We start from the raw sequence: 25,788 nt of genomic DNA on the forward strand, positions 1-25,788 counted from the left end.
AGTTTTAGTAGCTTGATAGAATACTAAGAAACATTTTCTCAGAGCTCTATTAAATTGATACAAAACATTGACACGAAAAGAAACTTGGAAATTTTTAAAGAATATTAGATCTATTGATCTGTATGTGTATTCGCGGAGAGAATGGTTTCATTGAAGTATATCTAAAAATGTAACTAGTTACAGATCTGAAAATAATTTTGATAGATTATTAAAATAATTATGTAGTATGCTCAAGTTAATTATTAGAATATCAAAACTTTTTGCAGTATTGCTAATTGTGTTTGTGCGAAGAAATCGTACTCTTTATATGTTCTATATGCTTACACGTTTTGTATGCTCACAGTAAAGACATATAATTGTTGTTATCATATACACAACGACCGTATAATTTAGATACGCGAATAACATATCTTCCTGAGTTAGAGACGCCGTTGCGACGGTTTGCGATCTTCCGTAAAAAAAGCTCCGAGAAAAACCGCGAAAGAGACAGGGTGACGCATTTACAGAGACCGCCCACGTGGAAAAAGGCGGACGCTGGTAAGCTACGATAAGCGTTAATGGGCCACCGCCGAGCTTCATAAAAGTTATTAAATTCCTGTCAAAAGTCTGTACTTTTACGGAAGCGACCGTTGGAAGAGCGAGAACGGGAACACACCTGGCACGATCGAGGGCGAGCATCGCCGTCCGCGGTCGATCCAAGAGCGTATTCGTAAATAGCTTTCGTGCTATCGACCAAACTTTAACTATCCGCGGACGTGGAAACGGCAAGTTCCGCAAAAGTTCGAGATGCGACGCGCTTTACGAGACTTTATCCTGCGTCTTGTCGTAGCGCGGTGAAGCATGGTCTCTAAATTCTGCATGTCATGGAAGACATGTTATCTTATCACATGGGCTTTTACAGAGCACGTTTCCTGAATGTAGATTCCAATTTCCAAAGTTTAGCGGACAAAGACGTCGAAATGTGGCACAAGGATTATTGATTTTAACAATTCTCAAAATAGATGCGGTCTATAAAGAAAATATTAGAATATTTTTGTGTGCTGCAATATAATTTGTATTTTTTAATGAAATCTAAGCTCTCACATACCTATATCATTGAAGTGACATATTTGATATACCTATTGAGACATTTTATCAATTCTCTATCTACTTCTGTTCTTATTATTTTCTTTTTTTATTATTTACTTTATTTTATCAGTACGATGCCAACCAAAAGGAAAATTATTTAGACATGAACTAAATTCTTTTTATAGAGCCAACCCAAATAAATATTATACAGTAATATTATACAGTTTTGACTATAATAGGGTAACTCCGGTATATACCACCTATCAAAAACTTAATTTATTACATATTATTTACTATGTTTAAAGTAAACGAACTATATCAGTAAAAACTTTGTACTGTCTACTACTGTGAAAAAAATATTAGAAATCCGAAATATATATTTATTTTTCGTATTAAGAAATGAACTTTTTGAAACCCTTGCATTTTTGCCGTATATCCCATAGGAGTGGGATATATGGCTACTCATAAGGGTGAGGGGGGTATGTACGGCTCATGAAAAATTTACAAATAACTCTTATAAATAAGACAAAATGACACAAGAACTTATAAAATGCGTTTATAAAGTTTTATTAAGAATTAAGAATGATAAATATGTATATGAAATAATAAATAATAATTACAATATTGCTACATATATTACAAGTGTTATGACATAAGGTACATATTTCATGGAATATATATTTATTGCATTTAGTGCACTGAATTCAATCTGCGCATTTTTGTACGTTTTGGGCATAAATCCCGTCCGCTAAAAATGCCATATATTCCAAACAGGTGGGATATACAAGACAACAAACCAAACAAAGAATACGAAAGCAAAGCACTTATATTTTGCTATAAAACATGCTTTACTTATTTTTCTACACGTATGTATCACGAAATAACCATTAAGTCTTTTACACGTCCTACATTAATCATTTTATGTAGATTATAACTTATGATGGCGCTACTTATTGCAGTGACAAATCGATTCAACTCACAATAATTTCATTAATATTAACAGTAAGAAGCTGAAATCAACACAATACTAATATAATATAAAGGCATGTAACAAAGTAGTTGCGGGGAAAATTGACCCCCACTCCTTCTATTTTTTTTACTTCTGCGGCGTAAATCTCAGCGCGGCGTATTTGCCGGAGTTACCCTAAATATAATTCAGATTGGAAAATAAAATTTGTATTTGTGTATCAGATATTAGATATTCAATATTCTGGGCCATTAAAAATATAGAAGACCTGTAGAGCACCTAATTAGAACAAGTAATCAGCGCTCAGACTGGGAGATAATTCACAACTTCGATAATTTACAACAGATTTTGGAAGCAGTCCTTTCGCTACCTTACGCGACATTATTCTTACTTTATCTCTTGATAAATTAAAGAACCGTGAAAATTTTCGCGCCAAGTACCGAAACTATTAAATCTTAATAAAAAATCAACCATCAGGCGCAGGCGCCTACGCTCGGCATTTATACCGTCGTAAATTCTGTGTCGTTTAATATCGCGCATATATCCAAATGACTATGAAAAATGCATAGAAACCCTCTCGCCCACCGCCGCGCGTTACTTGATAAAATATACGTTGGTCGTAATTCCGTATACAGAAAAAATCTACGGCGATACAGGTAAGCGAGCGCATGAATTTACGGCGTCGGCTTCTCCTCGTCACAACATGACGGATTTAGCTTGCACTTATCCTATCTTAAATGGGCTTATCTTAAATGAATTCCAAACAATGCTGATGCTTGCGATCAGTGTTTGCCAAGTATGGATGAATTTGGCAACGAACAACGTGTTCATTCATCAAATATTTGACAAATGCAAACGTACTCACGTGATAAATTTTATTTATACATATAAGCGTTATCGTGTGATGATTGCGAAAAGGATGCATCATTTATTTTGACTTGACAAATATTTACCGAATACACTTAACATACGTTGTATTTAGAATCGTTCAATTATTTAAGATGGATATACTAGTACGTTAATTAAATTCTTCTGTTAAATTAGATAACAATCAGAGCTTTAATATAATTATCGAACGATGTTAATGCGCGTTGATTCTTACTACGACATAAAAGACAAACGAGAAATACATTTGCATTAGCTCATTACTTGATAAAATATACATAGAGTAACTCCGGCAAATATATCCCACCCCTATGGGATATAGAATAGCAAAAATCCAAGGGTTTCAAAAAGTTTATTTTTTAATACGAAAAATATTATAAATATTTCGGATTTCTAATATTTTTTTCGAAGTATAGTAGACAGTACAAAGTTTTTACTAATATAGTTCGTTTATTTTAAACATAGTAAATAATACTTTTAATAAATTAAGTTTTTGATAGGTGCGGTGTATATTCCGGAGTTACCGTATGTATATTTGACTTTATAAATAAGCATTATATATAAAATGATTTGAAATGGTATAAACTTCTTTCTTTGAAACGTTCTTTCTAAGGTTCAGTAGCGCGCAACCAGATGCTGATCTGTTCTTTAGGAACTGGTTTATATGCCATCATAAAGTCGACCGTACAAGAAGATACTCGTAAAATAAATTTTATTTGCCTTAGGATTATTTATCATGATATCTATACGTTCGTGATTTCGTGCCGAGAGAAAAGTCGCAACCATAATCCCACGGGTGAAATTTTATAGTCGCATATGCTTACAGGTTGCTCCACAATCGTACATGTAATTCGGAGGATTGCAGTTCGTAGAGTTATAAATCAACGGTCTGAGGAGAAAGGCGATGCAATTTGTAACTCGTTTTGTCGTGAACGCGCCAGATTTCCTACAAAAGATGAGCGATAGGACGCTAGGGCTTTATTCTAATTACCCAAGTTTGAACATAAAATTTCAAAGGAAAATACACTAGTTTTTGCACTAGTGATTACGGAGAAATATAATATTTACCTACATGGATAGTGTTTACAGCTTCGTATAAAACGTGGAAAAAATCTCGTTATCTTCGCATGTACCAGATTATTTTCTAGCATATGCAATGAAGTTTACAACTATCGTTAAAAACATATTTTTCACTTAAATCTGTAAAGAAAATTTTTATTCCCATACCGTGGACAATGGAAGTTTATAGAAATTATGAAAACTGTAACTTCTTTTATAGTTCAATCACACGTACGTTTCATTAACTTGCATCGTTACGTGTCCAATTAGTCTTTGTAACATTCTGTAACACCGTGCAACGACATCGCAATATCATTCTATTTGCAGCGTGATATTTCGGCATCAGAAAAAATAAAATTACGCGTTTCACAATTCCATTTTCGCGAGCGTGTCACGCTTTTTAGCCGCGTTCGTAATAATCTGGCCGTGACGTGTAGCTCAACGCGCTGACCGCTATATCGGTGAATTCTTTTTCTGTACTGCAGGCAATGGCCCCTGGTATATTATATACGGTAAAGACGAAATATGGCGTACCGTATAACGGTCGCACGTATATTGACCGGCTTAATAACGTTGCCGGCGGGTCCAGCAGTTACCCTGGCTACCTACTGGGTGGCGGAACCCTCAAGGCTTAGAATGGAGTCCTGATAGCCGATGGGTATAATCGTAAACTCGACGATATGTAACGTACGGCCGAAGAAACGACGATCTCTCGGGAGACCAATTTCTTTGCGAAAGCTTAGGGAATATTGGCAGCCATTTCTAAGCGAACGTTTCTGCTTTCCCTCTGTCAGTCGAATAAGCAGGCAGCATACGGGACGCATGAAAGACACGCACGGTTGCTTATCATAACACGCGGCTTGAATATTCACAAATACTACTTTATACAGAATCGGATTTTAAATCAGGATTGTGCGGGGCACACATTTTTCACACACTATGGAAAACTCTCGAAGGCCGAACGGCTAAAGCGATTATATGCACGAAGAACATTTTCGGTATATCGCGTGTCGTAAAAGGCGTTACTTTAAGATTGCGCTTTATGCATTGTGCGCTTTATTGTTATTATAATCGAAGAGTGATTCAGATCGGATCTGCACGGAAATTTTACATTTTCAAGGGTTTTCTCTGCTCAAAGTAATATATCGAAATAATATCTCCTTGTATACTGAAGTTGCGTACCAACTTTTATCACAAGATAAATGAGTGAGTCTGATGGTAATACCGAAATAAAGCCATTGCGCGATATATTGAAACTGCGCTGTCACACAGTATATTTACATCCCTGAAGTATCTTTTACGCCGCGTGTCATGGGAAACCGAGATGGCGAGAATGCAAGTAGGACACTCCGCCTTAAGCTCAGTCAACACGGTCGCCCGGTATTGAAAAATGCTAGTATGATTTATTGCGGTGCTCCATCGTTTATCCTGTCTCTGCTACGTTCTTTAGGCACACAGACGCCTCTAGCGATTTTGTTCTCACGGGACTAATCACAATCGTGAACTTTCTAAATCTTACTTTGTAAATATATAAAAAAAGTATTAAAATGATATATTGCTTTATGTTGCGAATTGATGTGAAACTATTGTGAATTGCGTGAAGTACAATACTTGCGAAAATGTGTCTATAAAAAGATAAGTACTACATAAATTTTTTTAACATTAATGATATCTACTGATTTAGTAGAATTCCTTTATTATTTATATACTGATTATTTTTATTAAAGTTATATATATATATATATATCCGTTTTTATTTCAGTAGATATATTTTTTAGTTAGTGTAATGAAAATAATGAGCAAAATTTGAAGTATTTCTTAATAATGAAATTACACTGCATACATAATAATGACGTTCTATATTCTAATGATATCTCATATATTATTATCATGAAATATTTTATTTTTACGATTCTTCAGATTTTATACATATATATATATATAATACTTTATTAAAACCGTAATAAAAGCACATACACTCATGTAACAAAATAGCAAAGCTATCTAAATCTGCTTCTATACATTAAGATGTAAATCATATTTGCTCTGTACATATTGCAAAAGTTAAGATTAAAATTTCTTTAATTTCTCTTTGAGGACTGCTCTCGCAAATAGCGTCGCTCATGCACGGAGGCAGTGAGCATGTTTAATCCATTTGTATTGCATTCCTCGTATTTTCCGTCTACCATGTTTAGACTTCAAAATACCGAATGTAAAATATAGATACGAAAATATTCTACCTGCGAAACGACATATACTCGTTATTGATCCGTGGATTATTTCAGTAACGACCCTCAGACGTGAAAAATCCTTTTTGGAATTTTTTCTTTCATTCTAGATGCGCATATATTTCGAAATAAAATACAGAATGTAGCTGCCTATTGATGGAAAAAACTGGATTTGCGAACAGCACGCACAACCGTTGAGTAAATTCAAGTTAAAATTCAAACTTTTGTGGCACGCAATCGAACGATCGGACGAAACGAAAGTGAATGTTTTTTTTTTTGTAAAATTTAAAATTCTATAAAATACATTTAGTAATAAATACATTTAGTACGTGCCATGTAAATTACGCGATGCTTTTGATATATGAAATTTGAAATCACTATTGTTATTTCAGTTATCGCGCATTGTTGTACAAAATTGGAAAATTATTTTTATTAAAAATTATCCATTAATTTATAATTTCATCATGAATGAATAATTGAAATTTTTCGCATCATTTTCACCGCGTTAATTAAGAAAAAATGTAAAAGTAATAGCTCGTGTCCCCATTTTTTTCTCGTTCACCTCACGTGAACTTCATTTGAATTATTAATTGGCACATGTGACCTCTGCCTTTATGTATTCGCTGCTCATTGTAGACAAAACTGCCGTTTCAAACAAGAGAGGAAATGCTTTTTCGTAGACCGGAAACGGCCGCAATTACGTGAACGTAATTATACATTCCGGCAAGACTATGCCCATTTTCGTTAGCCGTACTCCTTCGTGTCTAGTCGCCACGGCGAGCACGAGTATACACGTTATTAAAGAGGATTTACTACTTTACTGTCTAAAAGAGGATTTGATGGTCGCTTGTGACGGAGAGCCGGCTGGCATCACTCGACTACGTAATCACGAGCATTTCACTCCCCGTATTTATCGCGCTTCCTGACAACGCAAAGCCTCGTCGACGTTTGATGCAAGTTGTTATCCCAATTAAAGCGCCGGTAAGCATACGCTTTGCATGGCCCTTCTGACTCTCCGTTTCGTCTTCATGCTTATTATTTTGATTATCTGTCTTTGCACATAACGATGTCAAGAGAATAGCTTAAGAGACGTCGATGACTATCGACATATAAAATTTCCAATATAACTTTATATTATATCTTTGAGACGCGTAAATCTTGAATTTTATAAATCTTTTTATAATTTATAAAGCAAAATTTATTAATATATGTGAGACTCTTTAATATATATCATTATCATATTCTTTACGTTTTTCATATTTTTCACGTAAATAAATTATAACATAAATAATAAAAATTATTTGACCTATTGCTAACATTATATACCTATGTATATATTTTAATTTGTTTTACCCTAAAATAAAACCATAAATATTTTACTTACATTTATTTTTGCAACGTTACAGCGTCTTACGTATCGTGTCCCAATGGAAATCTCAGAAGTTAGAAACAAATTTAAAAGACTATTACAAAGAGAAATAAGAAAGGACAAAACTTTTACGAGGTTTTTAGATTTAACAAAAATATTAGCTCAGGTAAGGTAAAATCAAATAAACAAAATGACCAACGACGAGTTTATTGTACATCAAAAAAAGAAATTGACATTCAGCAAAACTTGCAATTTCAATATGCTTAAAACATAATAATGTATAATATAAGCGCAGAGTCTCATCTGCGACAAGACAATAACATGGAAGTTACTTGATGTAAAGGGATGAGTTTCAAAAAAAAGCTCTTTGATCGCACAAGAAGTGTGGCTTGTGCGTCTTCTTTCTGAAAAGTAGCTGCGCATATCGAGAGTACTCGAGAGCTCGTGGGAAAAGAATACAAGTCCATCCAGCTAAACTAGGCGAAGCAGAAAAAAAGAGTCTGTTCTACAACCTTCCCCCCCTCATCGCTCTCCCCCGACCTTGTGTAAGCTCCCGCATTGTCTTGCGGAAACAAAAGACAGGTAGCTTATGCCCCGCATTCAAAAGCACACAAAGTTCAGTCTCAAGTGCTCCTCGTGCTGTATTTCCTCGACCACCACCCACGCACACCTTTCTCTTACCGCTCATCTTACGTCTCGGCATGCTTTCTCGCTTGTCCGCTCGTTGTCCACTATCTCTGTTATCTTTCTCTTTCGAACAGAGACAACTCTTCTCCCTCTTATTTTCTTTTTGTGCACGTCAGCCTTGGTTTTTTCCCTATCTATATTTCTTTTTTCATTTGTATATTCCCTCTGTACCTTAACTCGCTCTAACTTTCAACTTCATCTTTCTGGCCCTCGAATTCCTGTTATTCCATTCTCTTGTATAACTTCTCGTACACCTTCACTCTTCTCGCGTGCTCGTGCTCGTCTTGGTGAAGAAGTCTCGCGGATGAAGTTTCGCGTCGCCATGTCGAAGTCTTCTTTCTTCAGTGTCGTCTCAACAAACACCGCAAGTTCTTGTCCCACACTAATAAATACAGTTTCGTGTACTGGGATATTTCCCATAGCGTGCAATATATCGTTTTTTGACAAACATTTTGAAACATGTAGTAAACACTGATTTCTTTCCTCACGAGAGTAGTAATATTTTAGTATTTCATTGCCCTGTTCCTTCTTCTCATAATTCTGCCATAATTAGAGATATAAGAAGAAATAATTGATGAAGTTTTATTATAAAATTATTGTGAATTAATATTTAACAGGTATGCAGTGCTTTCTAATTAAATGTTAATTTATTGTAATTAAATTTAAATTTTGAGATTTCATTTTTATGACAACATTTTTATGGCAGAGTCAAAAATATGCACGCAATGTGAAATCACATTGCTTGAGTCGTCTTGTCTGCTTTTCTACAGCTTTAGCCGAATCTCATTACTATTCATTACTTTTAACGTCTAATGGATCACGCTACGTCATCTACTCTTGCTAAGTCGGACAGAGAAAGATCGTCAATCCGTTGGAAAAATTCCTAATTAAATCTGGGGAGCTCAGTTAATCAATTTAATAACGTTTCTCACATTATCATTAAGTGATGACGCGATGATAGAGAAATGATGCGCTTACTTTAAATTAAAAGCATTATCAATTTGACGTAATGCTTATTTTGATGAACAGAGATACGAAAATGTCGAATCTCGAATGTTGCGCTAAATTGAAAAATTATTAAAACCACTGCTACATCAAAGCGAAAAGTATTAATATCCGATAAATCTTCCATTCATATCGCGATTTGAAATGTCAAAGCTCACATAAACATTGATAGATACAGTGGAGAAATTATTAAAACCATTGCTATTTTAAATACAAAAAAGTAGTAATGCTCGAATCTTTTTCGCACTACCACAACTCGAACATTTAAATGTTCGGCTATTATTCCCGTTTTACTTATGTATCTCCATTTACGGAATTACACCGTGCGAACGATACGAATTTCATTGATTTCGATTCGCCGTAGGATAAACAGGAATCGTTATTTACTCGCTTGTCGTGCGAAAAATAAATGATACTTGAAAAATCAGATAGCCCAGACAGGCGCGGGCGATAATACGCGCAGGGAATTTAATTTCCACATAACTGGTGAGCGCTTATCCATCTATTTCACCGTTTTTTTTTCCGAAGTCTACCTCGTATTTTTCTCTCAGAGTGCGCTGTCGCTCGCTGGCGAGATATTAAAAGACCGATCGTCAAATTCAATAAGCATTGTAAAACAATCCTGGCCGTTCGTAGGCTTCATAATATTATCGCGCTTCAATTGCTCGTTATCATGGCGTCGCGTATAATTATATACCTGTATTCGCGAAACGGCGTGACTGCTTATATAGTTAACGTTATTCGCGGTAAATCATCGTTCGCGCGATATTTATAATACCATTAGCAGGATAAAAGAGAAAAAAGGTAGGATTATCATAACGTTCGTTACGAGAGCGCGCGATTTATAATTTGCATGAGTGCAGTTGTGGAGGAATACTTGTAACCGACACTCGCATTTACAAGTATTCATTATTGCGTCGTCGACTCCTTAATTAAGAGTATGCTTGTCTGCTCGTAGTCTCATTTACTCGACGACCGTAACTAAAAGATCAACTTTCCTGTGCCTCGAAAACTATGGAAGCTGCTTAACAATAATCCATTAAGGATTGCGTTACGTGCTTACGATGTTTTTACTCTGATCAGCTTCGTAACTTTCGCATCCGTTGATGTTTCAAGCGCGATAATGTTTAATTAATTAGTCAATTAGTAATAATAAATTTCTTAGCGAGAATCTATTACTTTATTCCTAATAAAGAAATTTTTTATTTTTTATTAGTTGTTCTCGCATAATGATAATCTTCAAATTGATAATTTGACATTTATGCGTTACATTAAACGCATAATAAAATAACATTCATTGAAGTTAAATAAAGGTAACACATACGGAAACAACAGTTTTGAATATCTAAAAATTTAGATAGATCAAGTCTGAAAATAATTTCGTTAAATCATCAAAATAGTTATGTGTGACGCTCAAACTGATTGCTATAATGTTAAAACTTTTTACATTGCTCGTCATGCTTGAGTTCCTTACGTAATTACTTTGATAATTTCACGAAATTGTTTTCTGATCTGTATCTACCTAAATTTTTAAATACTTCAACAAAATTGTTCTTTTCTGCGTATCATATACATGAATATTTCTTTAAGGAATAATAAGGAAGAAATACAATACTTTCGTATAGTACAATATACGAATAGAATACAAAACGAAACTTTCAACTTGCAATGATTGTTAATACATTTTACTTCGCATTCATTTTCGCGCCTCTGTAATTATAGCCAAGGGAAAGCATTCGCGTTCAATTCGCTTTATTAGCTTTGACTCACCTACTTTCCAACATAAGGGTTGATAGCTTACCCATAAGATTATCTGATGTATAAAAGCTAGCTATATGTGCCGCAGAGTCGATGGGTGCACGACCGCATAACGAAAGGACCGAGTAATACGCCCGCGCGCGCATTGTTGCGGTTATCCGACGGCACGCTTGCTTTGCAGTCCATGCGCCACAGCATTAATGAACATTCACCTACGTTGTCTGATAAGAAAGTAAAGGAATATTAAATAATACCAGATGCACTTATAAGATAATCGCTAATATAATAAATTAATAATAAATTCCGCTCATTTTACTATAGAATGAGAAGGAAACAGGCCGTATGAAATGAGCTCAAAATTAGATGAGAACTAATTAATCATTTATTAAATATAATATATAATATATAAATATTCATGACAGTTTTAATTCGATTTAATTATTCTTATTGTTAACCAAATAATTAGAAAATTTACATAAATTTAATATAAGTAATAAATTAATAAAACAAAATATAAAGGTAAAACATTGGGACGAATAATACGTTTTTATACATATATATTAGTTTTTAAATAAATGATTTTAAAATTATAGCAAAGTGTAGTGTAACGGTTTATAATTCTGTCGCTAAAGAAGTAAAAGATTTAAAAAGGAAGTTCCATGGAACTCATTTATTCGATAAATGTTTATAAATACGCATTGTTTGATTGAGGATACGTACAACAGCATGACAATATTGTAATTGTACGTAACAATACGATAAAATTTGTCATATAAATGCGGTATATTTGAATTCATTAAATTTACGAACGCGCAACGAAAACATTGTCCAGTTTTACAGTAAATTCTTTTCTTTCCTTTTCTTTTGTTTGCATCGACAAGCGAAATAATTGTGCGGACACAACAGCGACTTGTGTCTTAATCACCAGGTTTCTACGTCGATTGTGGTAACGGGGAAAAAAATTTCTCGCTCATCGAACGACGAAACAATTTGCCCCAAATGGTGATTTTTCTCGACCAAAGTACATGTCGGAGAAAATTCATTAGCATGTATTACCAATTCAATGGCCGTAGGTTTTCATTCGCATATATTACGTAACGTTCATTAAAACGTTTTATGCACGTTGTCGAAAACACCACTGTTTATCCGAACAATGAATTTTTCACGTAAGAAGATACTGCGACAATCACCGACTTGTGACATACATTTACACTTGAGTAAACTACATAGTGCGTCATTGAAAGTTGAACGCAGTTCACCACACTGAGGTCTTTGTTTAAAATTTCCGTTCAAAGATAAATACTTTTCTTCCATAAGTAGAAAACGTTGTCAAGAAGTACTTTCGAAAGTCCGTATATTCCGCGCGAATTATTTACACAGAGAAAAATGTTCTGGTTAAACCATCGAAAAGGTCCAACCAAAATGGCATTGCTGAGATTATGATAACCAGAAAATAGTTATGATGACCAGAAATTCTGTTTGACCTCATCTAATTTGTTTAACTAGAACATTTGTCTCATTATAGGATATTGTTTAAGTATCAGCTGACAGCTCAACTTTTCTCATAAACATTTGTATTTATTATAGCGCCAAATATATAACTGTTAAATATCGTACTCGAATCCAATCGTACAATAACGTGTAATGTACAAATCATGAAAGTCGTCGGATGCAGACTCTTACAAAATACTGAACTAAAAGTTGGCATAACACGCAAAGCAATAGCCAATTTCGAAGAGGGAAAGTAATATAGCTCTTGAAATAACGGCTTTGATATTCTAAAATTACCCGGAAGAACCGCTATCGTCGGTCACAATTTCAAAAAAATGTCTAATTTATTGGTTTGCAACGGTGGTAAATCACTTCCACTTAGTCTGACCAGAACAGCCCGTATCTACTGTGTGTTTTATATGCCTCATTCATCCTCAAACGCAATCGCGTGGGCGAATGAAAAACATAGACACGTATACACCGCGTCTTCTACAGACGGGTCTTTTTCATACGCCGTATGCTTCAACAAGAACATCGCATTTTTCTTCAGCTATCTTATTCGTCACACCTTTGAACTGAAGAAGAGAAGACCCGAGAAAATATCTTTCTAAAGTGCGTTGTCACGTCTACATATTTTACACGTCGGAAAGAATGTATCGGATTACAACTGAAGCAAATATAGTTCTTTAAAGATGCCTATTATCTTGATATATCACATTTAATGGCTACATTCCGTTATTTATTGCAAACACTGAAAATCTGTAGTATACGTAACGTAAACTATAGATTTTCGATGCTTTAAGCGAACATTTATAACGCATCCAATTATTGGATGACACAAAAGAAGAAAACTTCAAAAGTATAATTGACTTTTTTTTGTTATTTATCTTATCAAAATAAATTATTTTTATTAGAATTATTTTATCAAATTTATTAAAATTATTTAATATAACTATGAACAAATTTGCAATTTATGTGAACGTATAATGCGTAATCCCTCGAACATTTTCCGTTGATAAAAAAGCGAGTTCATCGCTAATTAAAAAAAATCAACTTAATCATGCAAACGAACTTATTATTCCAATCAATTCCTCCTTAAATTGTCAAACAAATACTCGTTGTCATCTCGAGATGCGGAATCGAGACGCGTCCTAATTTCTGGCCATCCATCCAGAAATTCAATCGTATTGCAATCGCGCAAGCTGAATGAAAAATCGAAACACCTGAGCGACGTCGCGTGACGGGAATACGACGCGGAACACGTCGCTTCGAAAATCACCCGTCGCGAACGACCGAAACATAAAGGCCAGGTCAAGAGAGCCCTGCGGACGGCCTCGAAGAATACACTGTCTCTCAGATACTCGACGGTCACCTCGTAGCCAGGATGGGCCGAGAGAGCTAGTGAATAGTAATCTGCGCGGAGCGCGCTACTTTATAAAGCAAGGACCTACCGCGTTGCAGAATGACATGTGCCATTTCTATGCAAACTACATGTATGTATGCAGGTGGTGGCGCCGAGCTACACGTTTAAGGCGGCGGATAGGCAGACGTAATGCCCTGATGCAGGCTAGCATTTTGGTTGCTGTTATATATACAGCTCCTCCTTGCCGTCTGAAACATCGCTTTGCCTCTCTCAGGTTCTATTCGTCACCTTTTACGTTCTCGCTCCACCTGTCCTCTTCGTGCTCTTATGTCCTCGTCGATTGACGAGACTAAACCTTTGCCTTATCTTTGATCCTCCTACTCGTTTTCTAGTTTGCTATTTTTATTTTCGTTTTGTTCCTCGTTGCAACTTCACACTCAATCGTTCTCTTTCTCTCTCTCCCCCCCCCCTCTCTCTCTCTCTCTCTCTTTTTATTTTCCTTTTCGACGTTCAACTTCGTTGTTTCACTCGTCGTCTTATTTTGTCGACATTGATGGAATATAACTATTCGAACGACATGAAACAAAAGAAAAAAAGAATACTCTGTCAGATGCATGAAACCGTTTATTGATTTCCTAACGAACAGGAAACTATCACCAGGTGGACTCTATATTTTGAATTTCAACTGCCGGATGTAATCCTGACGACGGAAAAACTAAGTGCAGACCTTTCTGAGATTGAACCAATATTTCTGTCTTTGTTTCCTTTTTGTTATTTTATTTCTAGAATATGTAAGGCTTTTTCCGAGTTACGTTGAAAATATGATAAGGCTTCGGGCAGTGACTCTGTGCTCTATTTTTGTTGGGGTGACACGACTAAAATCGACCAAACACTAACAAGCCCAGCTTGGCTGTCACGCCCGCAAAGAGGGGTTTGGGAGGAGGGGGGAGAGAGAGAGAGAGAGATACATGCACGGAGTTAACAGGGCTAAATTACACGTTCGATAAAATAAACGCGAGGGCACACAAAGCGTGCCCGTGAAACGCTCAGCCGCACGCGCACGGATCCTTTGTCCGCAACCGAGCGAACGTGTTTTTCTGGAATTCGCGCATTTGGGCGCTCCGATTGCTTCTGTCTGCGTATATGCATTCGTGCACGCAACCCACTTGCCCCTTTTACCATGGCGCATCCCTCTTTGTTTTCTTGAGGCCTCCATTATGCTTTCAAACATGGATAACCGACTGACAGGTCAAGTCGTGCGCAATCGTACAATGAGCAAATAAAATATTGTTATACAATGAACAAATGAAATAAGAATAAATTACTATCGATCTATCACTCTTTTTTTTATGTTGCTGTAAATGCAGAGCGTTTCGTCTATTTACTTATGTAGTCGTTATCAATTATGTTTAGATTCTCCAATTCACTATCCTTAAGGATGCATAGAAAATTTGAATTCACCAATTAATTCAATATACTTAATTATTTAAACAAAGAAGCGTTTTTCGACATTTGCATCTTATAGAAAGTGATTTAGATGTTTCCAACATATTCATTGTTAAACTATATTTTGACATTTTACTTCAGTATAATAATATTAAATTAATGGGTCAACTTAATATTAAATAATATTAGAACGACAAAACAAAATATTTGAAATTATAAAATATTTACGTAATTTGTTTTCAAAAAATTGTGTATATATATATATATATATAAATATTCTCAGTTGAGTAACTAAGTTGGCTCATTAATTTAATTACTATATTGAAGTAAAATATCAATGTAGTCTGACTATTTAGGAACATGTTAGAAATATCTAAATTTCTATTGCAAAATGCAAACATCAAAAAACATTTCTTTTTCACATATAGGATTCTATTGTTTTTAGAAATGATTTTAGAGATTTGTTTTTTAGAACTGTCCATTACGGAGTGCAGCATCCAACTAACCAGCGAATAGTAAACTGTACGTAAAACCTTCGTACGCTAGATCCGTACTGGGGTTAATGGAAAGATTCTATCCGGCGTGAATTGATAACGTAGCAATGGAGCCAGTTTTCATTGCCTCGAATCTTTGAAGTGCTTAAAACGAAAAGTGAATTCTCCAATGCTCGACGCACATATACACCCATACAAATCTGTATTCCATAATTTACCTAATAATTTACCGCAGAGATTATTACATGATGGATACTGAACACAGAGTCCGCAACAATCGTACATTCTCCATTATCGTAGCGTTGTAATTAATTATTTTCGTTCATTATGCCACATACAATGATGTTTGCCAGCATTAAATTAGACAACGGAAACTCGCAGCAGCGAATACCTGATGCTTCGATTTAAATAATTCGCGTTGCTTCTGGTTAAATAAAGTGTTGAAACTTCGTGAAACAAGTGCAACATTCAATACACGCAAAATTGAGTAACTTACACAATATGCAGAACAACATGGAAGGCTGTAAATAAACATCATACGTTGTTTAAAACGAGATTAACGTCAGATTGCTACCATGTACATGTTTGCAAGAGAAATAGCAATTTCGGACTTAAAGTAACTACCAATGTGGTTTATATATTTTTTCCGGAAATATATTTTTCCTCCTCATTTCATTAAATAACGCGTTTAACGAAGTTTCCGTTTAACTTCGCCTAACTTTACGTCCGGAGATTAAATTTCCCGTTTATTTGCCGTTTCTTTTTACAAGCGGTTAAAAGACTTTTCGAAATTTGGCATCCGTGGAAGCCCTCGTATTTCCAGTTCCGCCTCGATACTTTGATGAATACGAGTAGCGGCCAAACACGCGCTTGCTACTTTCAGGCTTCCAGAACTCGATTTGCCGCCACACACCTATATACAAGATAGAATCGAGATGCAAGGCGTTTAGAATGCCGAACTTTTCCACGGCCGAATCGAATCCCCCGGTGAAAGGAAGACCCACGTGAGAGTAGTAACATGGATGCCTTCCTCGCACGGATCATGCGAGTTGAACTTTTCTCCGTATAACATACCTGTTTTCGTGAATTAAAGATATTTGTACGGATACGTTACGTACATATCACAGGGCATATCTTATTTCGCGCGCACTTCACCGAATGCACTTAGGGGATCCTAAAGCCGTCTGTATTACCGACTAAATTATAATTTTTATAACAAATACTTTTTTCCTCTTTCACAGATTCAAAAATCCTTTTCCAGAATTAAAGTATACACATTAATACGTGTTTGAGAGGTGGAATTTATGCCGAAAACGACAAAAAAGTTTCGAAATTGAAATCTTAAGAAAAATTTTTTATCGTTTTCGGCATAAACTCCACCTCTCAAACACGTATTAATGTGTATACTTTAATTCTAGAAAAGGATTTTTGAATCTGTGAAAGAGGAAAAAAGTATTTGTTATAAAAATTATAATTTAGTCGGTAATACAGACGGCTTTAGGATCCCCTTAACAAAGCAGCGATTTTACACCGCATTGTTACCATTTCGTGATAATAAATTTTCGGTTTTATATATGAACAACAATAGAATGCGTAACGCAAGACAAAATGGTCACACATACACAATAATAAAAAAGATATTCCTTTTATTTGTATTACTTCTGACAATGAGAAAGATTCTCATTTCATCCTGCAGCCTGCAATTTCGATTAAACAAAGAGTCATATTGAAATTCGATACTTTTCACATTTATAATTTTAGATCTATTTTCTTTTGGGAAAGAGAAAAAAGAAGAGAAAAACGGGCATTATGTAATTTTATAAGTCTTAATAATTACTTCATTTAGACCATTATATCTTGTTATCACATCTTGATGTCTTACTCAAGACTTATCGAAAATCTGATTTCTAACTTAGAACTGTTACAAGTACTTGTCGAAGATGTCAATATCTGAAATTAGGTTAATTTGATCTATGTAAAAAGCTCTTTCCAATTTAGAAATCTAAGGAAAAATCCAATCTTTTAGTTCTTCAAACACACTGAATAAGATTCCAATTTTTTTTATTCAAAATTGAATATATATGATGTTCGATTATGTATGGGATAAAAATAATGGCAAAATAGAATCTATATGTGATCTGCATTGTACGAACATGTATGCTTCTTAAAAGATGTATAATTAGATCGGTATTCCTAGTCAGTTCTTATATTTAAGACTGTCTTAAGTACAGCCTTAAGATGTCGTAAATCAATCACAGAATAGCATTAACATCTTAAGACATTACTTAAGACATGGTCTTGAATAAGAACCCACTGTAAATACCAGCCCTAATATTTAATTTTATAAGTTTTTCTTTTTTTCTTTAAATAATGAAAAAAATTGATACACATTTTATATTCGATAAAATTCGCAAAAATCTCTCCAACGGAAACTTGATTTGGAAATTTCCTCTTTTTGGCGCAAAACTATGAGTGTTGAAAGATTCGTTCCGTAGTAATTCCGAGGATAACATGAATAAAGTTTTGCAAATGCGACATGGACCGTCGCGTTTTCGAGAGCGCATCGCGTATGCGCCCAACCACGCGTATCTTTTTTTTTTCCTTTTTTTCTCCTCTTTTTTTATACGAACGATGCGTTCGCATGGCGTAAAAGGCATGTACGTCCGTTACGTATCCATGGATTATTCAAATGAGGTCAGAACGAGAAGCAGGCACATTCGAGCTTGCCACACCAGCAGCGCAGTCTCCTTGAATCGTAATCTGCTGTCGAGGGCAAACATCCTAAATCACCTGCGCTGCCCGGAAATAGGTCGTATCCATGAAAATTTTAACAAAGCGTGCGCGCATGAAGGAAAAAATTCTTTCGCGTCTTTCGTTCTGTCGGCTGTATCACAAATAGTAGGAAAATTTCATCTGTTGAAACGGTGTGGCGAGGCGTGCACTTGCATTATTTAAACCATGCGGAAGATCAAAATCAAAATACTATCGCTTTCGATATCGCATCACGTACCGCGATCGAGTAAATAAAACCACGTTATGCAATTTTTTAAATGGACGTAGAATGCGAAAAACAATAGCCCACAAGAGTCCAAACACATCTAATGCAAAAATTAAATTTTAAACCATTGCCAACCATTTTAAACCGCACATTAAATTACAAGATGCAATACCAATCATTCTTGATGAATCAATAATATTTTTATTTTCCATAAATTTATTAGAATATATAAAGTACCTGAGCCAAATAAGGTCCAGCCTAAATAAGGCACACTTTTTAATTTATTATTTAAAAACGCTCTTTATGCTTAGAATATATGCTTGAAAAATACGCCATAGAAAGTACATGAAAAGGGACTAGGAAATTTGAATCAGCAAGAACACGTTTATTTAATGTAACAAAAACTTGTGACGAAGTGTGTGTATGAACCATTTTTATGATAACTCGCTGCATAGTTTACCAGGCATACATTATTTTATATAATATATTATAATGTTATTCAACTTTTTAGCTATGGAAAAATAACAAATAAATCGATTTTTAATAAATATATTATTTTGGAAATAATGAACTCTCATTAAATAATGTCCATTTATGTGATTATTGTTATATGGTCATTGTTATTTGTTTGTTATGTGTGGGGTTTACGCGCCAGAGGATAACGATTTTCAATACTGCAAACTTTAAGAAGCTAAAATTACATTCAAATTATTAGAAATTTCCAAAATTTAAAAGATTAATTTTATATCAAATTAGAGATCATTATAATGTTTAAGAAAAGAATAAATCCTAAGGAATTTCTTTTTATGATTAATAATTCTTTTAAAACTAACTTAAAAAGATAATATTTAGTTTCTTTCTTATTTGTAATTTATTTAGGTCTTATTATAGCCATATGAATGTAATAAAGCCCAATGATAGAGTTAAAAAATTATTTTTCATTTATCTATGGATATTCTATATATCTAGAAGATACTTTTTATTTTTGTAAATGAATTAATTAGAGATTATATTCTCTCACTTAGTTTATTTCAACAAATAGGAATTTTTAAAAATATAATTAATTATTGTAGATGGATCTAATTCGGCTTAAGAACTTTTTTCCGTATATTCCTATACACGCTGTTCAAATAATATCGCAAGATGTCGTTATGGCGATGTGCAAACTGCTCCATAAGTCGTACGGCACATTTCCCCGGTGATTTACATCGAAGGAAATGAGCAAAGCACGCGAGAACACAGGTCGTCTTCTTAAAAAATTTAATAACAAGGGTAATTCAGAAAGGGCCCGAGCGTGGAAAGTAGTTTCTAATTCAGGAGGGTCGGGGTAAAACAAGCGGAATTCAGGCTTGGTTCCGCGTTTGTTTTCTCCCATCATTCCACCGCCTTTAACTTTTATTTTTCTTCGCCTTGATAAAAAAAGTTTGCTGCCGGCGGCGGAGCTGGCGATAGCCTCGCTCTGTAATTGCGGCGTCGTTTGTCGAGTTTCCCCCTTGCCAAGATAATCGACTTAATTAAATTACCGTGATTATACCCGCTGGTCATTTTTCTTCTCTTAGATCGACGCGTGCCCTACAACATCCCGTCGGATTGGAAGGCCCTTTGGTTCAGCAATCTCGACGAACTGCAGAGAGTGAACGAGGCGAACGACAACAACACCGTTTCTAATATCACGGTACAATTGGGCGGCACTGCCTTCCTGCACTGCAAAGTTCGCAATTTGGCGGAGAGGACCGTTTCCGATGCCGAGGTAAGAAAGCAACTATGTGCAACCCTTTGCGCTGTTGCGAGAAACTCTTAAAAGAAGCGACGATTTTCAACGAATATGGGCGAATCGAGTCGTAATCGAAGCTTTCAAGTACGATGAATTGATTTCTCTGGAATGATTATTGTTCCTTTTTGGTAGGTTCGATTCTCTTCTCGAGGTTCTTATTGTGCTTTTCTGTACATCACAAAGAAAAACGTAACATAAAATTTATATTTGCATGTAGAGCTATCGTGACATCTACAAGGCGGAATAAGTTATAATGTATTAATATACTCCAAGATGCAACAAATATAATACATTTAAAATAATTACCCATCGATGTGGATATTCAATTATATATATATGTTTAATTATCGCGACAGTTACGAAACAAAAGAAACTGTTATGATATATTTATGTACTCCAAGATGCAACTAATTTATTTGAAATAATTATCCACCAATGCGGATATTTAATTATATAGGTATGTTTAATTAATATTAAAGATATTAATGTAACAGGTATATATTCGTTTCTTGGCGAATTGAAAAAGTAACAGTAGAAGAACAATGGCTGCGTTCAGCAGAGAAAGCAGCTTTGCAACTGTTATAAAATTCTCCAATATGATTGGTTTATATGTTTAGATCTATAAGGGATCAAAAGCAAGAACCAATCGTATTGAAGAATTTTACAACAGTTGCAAAGCTGCTTTCTCTGCTGAACGCAGTCATTTACAAAGTTCGGTAGAAATATAAAATTGTCATAATCGATAAATTTTCTTCTAATTTTTATTAGAAATATTTCCCGATGAATTACTTACTTAAGAGTAATACACGATATATTTTAGTATCCTTTTTAGATAAACAAAAACGCTTTTATTTCATGACACTTTATTGTAAATCGTTTACGTAGGGATAACACGTTATATATGAGAAGTTATGCTAATGCCTACGCAATAACAACACGAACGTAGTACATGGTTAATCTTGTCCGTGTAACCGTGGAACAACTCCATACAAATTTATTCATGTACACGAGCGTAATGGCCTCCTTTCGCACATCCTCTCTGACGCTTCGAAGTGGTAAGGCGATCGATGATCGCGACGCATTGAATCCTGCTGAGAGCACGGCAATCGGTATGCGATTCCACAGACGAGCTCGTATTTGATACAGATAGGTGCAGTAATGGCGCCTGCTTGAGATTTTCTTTATCAAGCCTCCGACTTTCTCCAAAAGATCAATTTTATCCCTCGTCGTACTTATTTCGATTAACCATCAATATCTCGTATTAAGATGGAAGAGTAAAAAGCGGTGCTAGCACATTTAGCTGCTAAAGACGTCTCTTCTACGGGTCACTATTGCATCATCTTATATTTGGCATCGATACGTTAAATCGTTCATAGAAGCGTGCAAGATTGATGCTGGCAAAAAACCGATGACCGCGACAAATCTGCCCCAATTCGAAAGGACATCCTTACAGCGACGACGATTTGGTACGAGAACTTAGAAACTTTCACGTAATAGCAGCGAACTAAGCTCACACAGTATTAGCCCAAGGGGGTAACCACTAGCTGAAATATTGTCCCATAGATTACATGATTCATATGATTTTATCTGATTACAAATAATTTTTTTCACTACATATGAAGTAATTTGGTAAAATATACGATTTTATTTAATATTATACAATGATTTCTCGTGGTTGCATATGCAATTGTCGAATTATACATAGAGATTTCATATAAATTTTATAATGATTTCGAGGACTCTGTCCCACGATTACATTAAGTGGTTATCCCCTCGTCGTAGCCTTCATCATTGTAGACTTTATAGGATCAGATGTCAATAACCGAAAGTCGGTCATTGTTCAATATTATGGAACAACAATGGTGTTTCCGAACTTACTATTTTAAACCTTCATCTCGACGTCAAATCCAATAGACTTTGATGATGTATGATCGATACGTCCACAATGCGATCTCCATAGTTTATATGAAATTTAACTTCCATTGAGAATGTATTATTCCTTTTTTAACAATGGCAATAGTATATATGTTATCTATGTTTATGAAGTTCATTTGAATTTCCAATTTCGGAAATGTTTATCGGAGCAATTAATTAATTTGTTTGCTATTATTTTATATAATTCGACCATCATTTTGTTTAATTACGATTTCTAAATTGTAATGCAAGATATCGTTTACAATGCAAGATCGCGTATTTATTATACATCGCGAAATTTCATGTTTCACTGCAGCAAAACAACGGACTCGCTTGTATTTGTAAAACGTCAAAGTTCTCAATTTTAACGAAATTTAACTCTGTGATAAATTACAAGTTAAAATAATTAAATTATATTATTAACGAATGTTATTTGATCGTTAGGTAACTTACAAACTCTATTCATATAATTTCAAATGAGAAAATATCAGCTTATGAAGCTTATTATGACTCACCTAATTTGACTTCAATAGCTTATGCGCAATGGAGGAAAAATAATATCTTATAATTTTAAAATTACTTTCCAAAATATGCATTTTGTAAAAGTAATAAAATAAACGGTATAATATCGTGACTCGTTTTATGAAAGATTAATGAAAAAATTAGTGGATTTTCAGAGAAATCTTATTTATGTGTTAATTATATTAACGAGAGATCGATTCATTCATAAATTTTTAATTTATAATTTACTATTTATTTTGATATATGCTATACGTTAACAATAATTAGTAATAAAATGGTGCTCATTAAATAGACTGAAGGATTTATGATGCCAAAAGAAAACTTTATATTTTTATTTTGTTATTGTATATATAATTTTATTAATTACTAAAGAATCATGTAAATATTTTTAATAATTAGGAAATTTCATTTATATTTTTGAAATTTTATGATAATTTATAAAAGCTAGTCCTCTATTATATATTTTAAAGATAGTAGGAAGTATGCATTGCATATGATAGTAGGAAGTATACGTTACATATGATATATTCATAACAATCAATTGGGTATAAATGGTAATCAAAAAGTCAGCACGTTATTTCCGGACAAACGCAACAATCTCAAGAGAGCGATTATTTCCAATACTTCATCCGAGATAAAAAGCGATTAAAATCTCAAATGCCGCGAACGAGACTGTCGCAAATCGGTTAGATAAAATCACTCAGAAATTCTGCCGATTGGGTGATCCGCAAATTCACTCATGACGTCGTTGCTTTTAATTCAATTATTTATGACGAATTTGACAGGCTGACCGGGTCTGTATATCCGCCCCATCCTGGTGCATGGCGTAACTGCATTATCGCGTTAGCAGTCAAACCGGGAAAGATTGATGACGACGAAAAGTCGAACGCCGCGAAGTAATTTTGATAGAGCTGCCGAGCGAGTACCGACGTTCTCTGCGAAGCCGCACTGCGCTATCAATGTCTGAGAGCATTTTTTCCTGTCCATGGTCAATGCAACGCTGACATCGAAAATGCACGAAAAGCTGTTGCGAAAGGTGCCAAGATAAACATGAAAGAATCGATTATCAACATCTAGTTATTGATTTTTTATAGAAGAGGAATCTCCTCTCCCTTTCTCCTCCTTCCTCTCTCTCTCTCTCTCTCTCTCTCCCCCCCCTTCCCCTTCTCTCCCCCGTCCCCCTCTTATTTTCTTTCTTGCGGCAGCAGTATCGATTCGCACACCATCACTAGAGAGCAATATTAATGAATTACCCTTCGAAATTCCGATAATTAACGCGGCGCACTTTATTGGATCGGAAAAGCCATTTCGTGCCGAGATAAAACTTGAATTGGGAAGAAGACTGAATAAGTCCATGAGATGCGCGTGAAGAAATGTCTCGACCAGAAAATAAATTCGAGAGTAAAATGATCATTATTTGCTCTGTTTGCGTATAGTCACTTTAGTCGATCAATCTTTAAATAAACGATCAAATTTGCATTTGAATAGAGTTAATATACTATTCAATTCACATTTTGAAATTATAATTGAGAGGTAGCATTACTGATGTTTATAAAAGATTACATATAAAGATATATGATAATGTCTTCAGAAATTTATTTATATATAAAGCAAGATAATAATCGGGAGTGTCGGGACAAAGAGAGAATAAATACGAAATACATAATTTTTAAGATGTTATTATCGACAATCTTTTTAATTGATAAAGATTGTCAATAATAATCGATAAAGATTGTCAATAATAATATCTTAAAAATCATGTATTTCGTATTTATTTTCTCTTTGTCCCGATTATTATCCTGCCTTATATGTATTTCTGCATTCTTTAAAATAAATTTCTATTTTAATAGAAATTTTATATAAGTATTATATTTATAATATACCTACAATCACTGGAGTATATACGAAATATTCTAATAGATAATTTTTTAGATTATCACAAGGTCTGTTAGAATTGAAAGCATCATATAGTTCCTCACATTCCCATTGTAATTTTTCCGAAACGCACAACGAGATTACATATAAGGAAAGTATGAAATACGTGGTTTTGTAAACTAACGTAATTAGTATGAAATGTGGTTTAACATCGACCGCAGGTGTGGGGAGAAGGAAACCCAACGGGATATCTGACTTGGCGTCTTTGAGGGACATGGGTTCTTTGTCTTGACGATCGTCGCGGTTGAATTGAAGCCATGGATTTGGTCGTCGTAATGGGTCCACTTCCGCCTTCAGACATTAATTTCAACCTCTCTTGTGTGTGTCGTTCGATAAATCGATAACCACAATAAGAGAGGGATCTTGTGAAAGATTAATGTCTTAATGATATCATCTAATTCTATCGGACGCACTCAACAATTTCACGAAGGTTATTTGATGCGGCATGATGCGTACAAGTTTATCCCTGCTTTATAATTTGTTTTTTTTATTCGACATTATTTAACGACGATGTGCGCTCTCCGTAATAATATTTTACGATTAACTTGAACCAAGTTGCATGCAGTCGATATATCATGGGATTAAAAATAGCATTCCGGAATCCGGATATCGATACTTTCATAAAGTCGACCGCTGGCCGTTCCTTAAATCATATGACATGACTTTAAAGGATGGCGGATCCGTGCAAGTCACTTATCTTGCTAACCAACCAAAACGGAAATAAAAATATGTATATGATGATTTATGATGGGTTGTATGAGAAAATCGTAGCAACTATTAAAACTGCGACTGCTGTCTGAAGTATATCCTATCTATCTGATTACA

The 25,788-nt window shown here is 34.7% G+C and overlaps 1 protein-coding gene across 4 annotated transcripts in view; it reads left to right on the plus strand.

Moving 5' to 3' along the window:
• dpr12 (defective proboscis extension response 12) overlaps positions 1-25,788 on the plus strand; it is a 214,707-nt gene that overhangs the window by 89,841 nt on the left and 99,078 nt on the right. For all 4 annotated transcript variants that reach the window (XM_018448518.1, XM_018448516.1, XM_018448515.1 and 1 more), the window contains one exon: positions 20,378-20,568. In XM_018448518.1, coding sequence (XP_018304020.1) covers positions 20,378-20,568 — 191 coding nt within the window. The remainder of the gene's footprint in view (positions 1-20,377; positions 20,569-25,788) is intronic.

This window comes from Mycetomoellerius zeteki, unplaced genomic scaffold, assembly GCF_001594055.1.
Source record: "Mycetomoellerius zeteki isolate Tzet28-1 unplaced genomic scaffold, Tzet1.0 scaffold221, whole genome shotgun sequence".
Lineage (NCBI taxonomy): Eukaryota > Metazoa > Arthropoda > Insecta > Hymenoptera > Formicidae > Mycetomoellerius > Mycetomoellerius zeteki.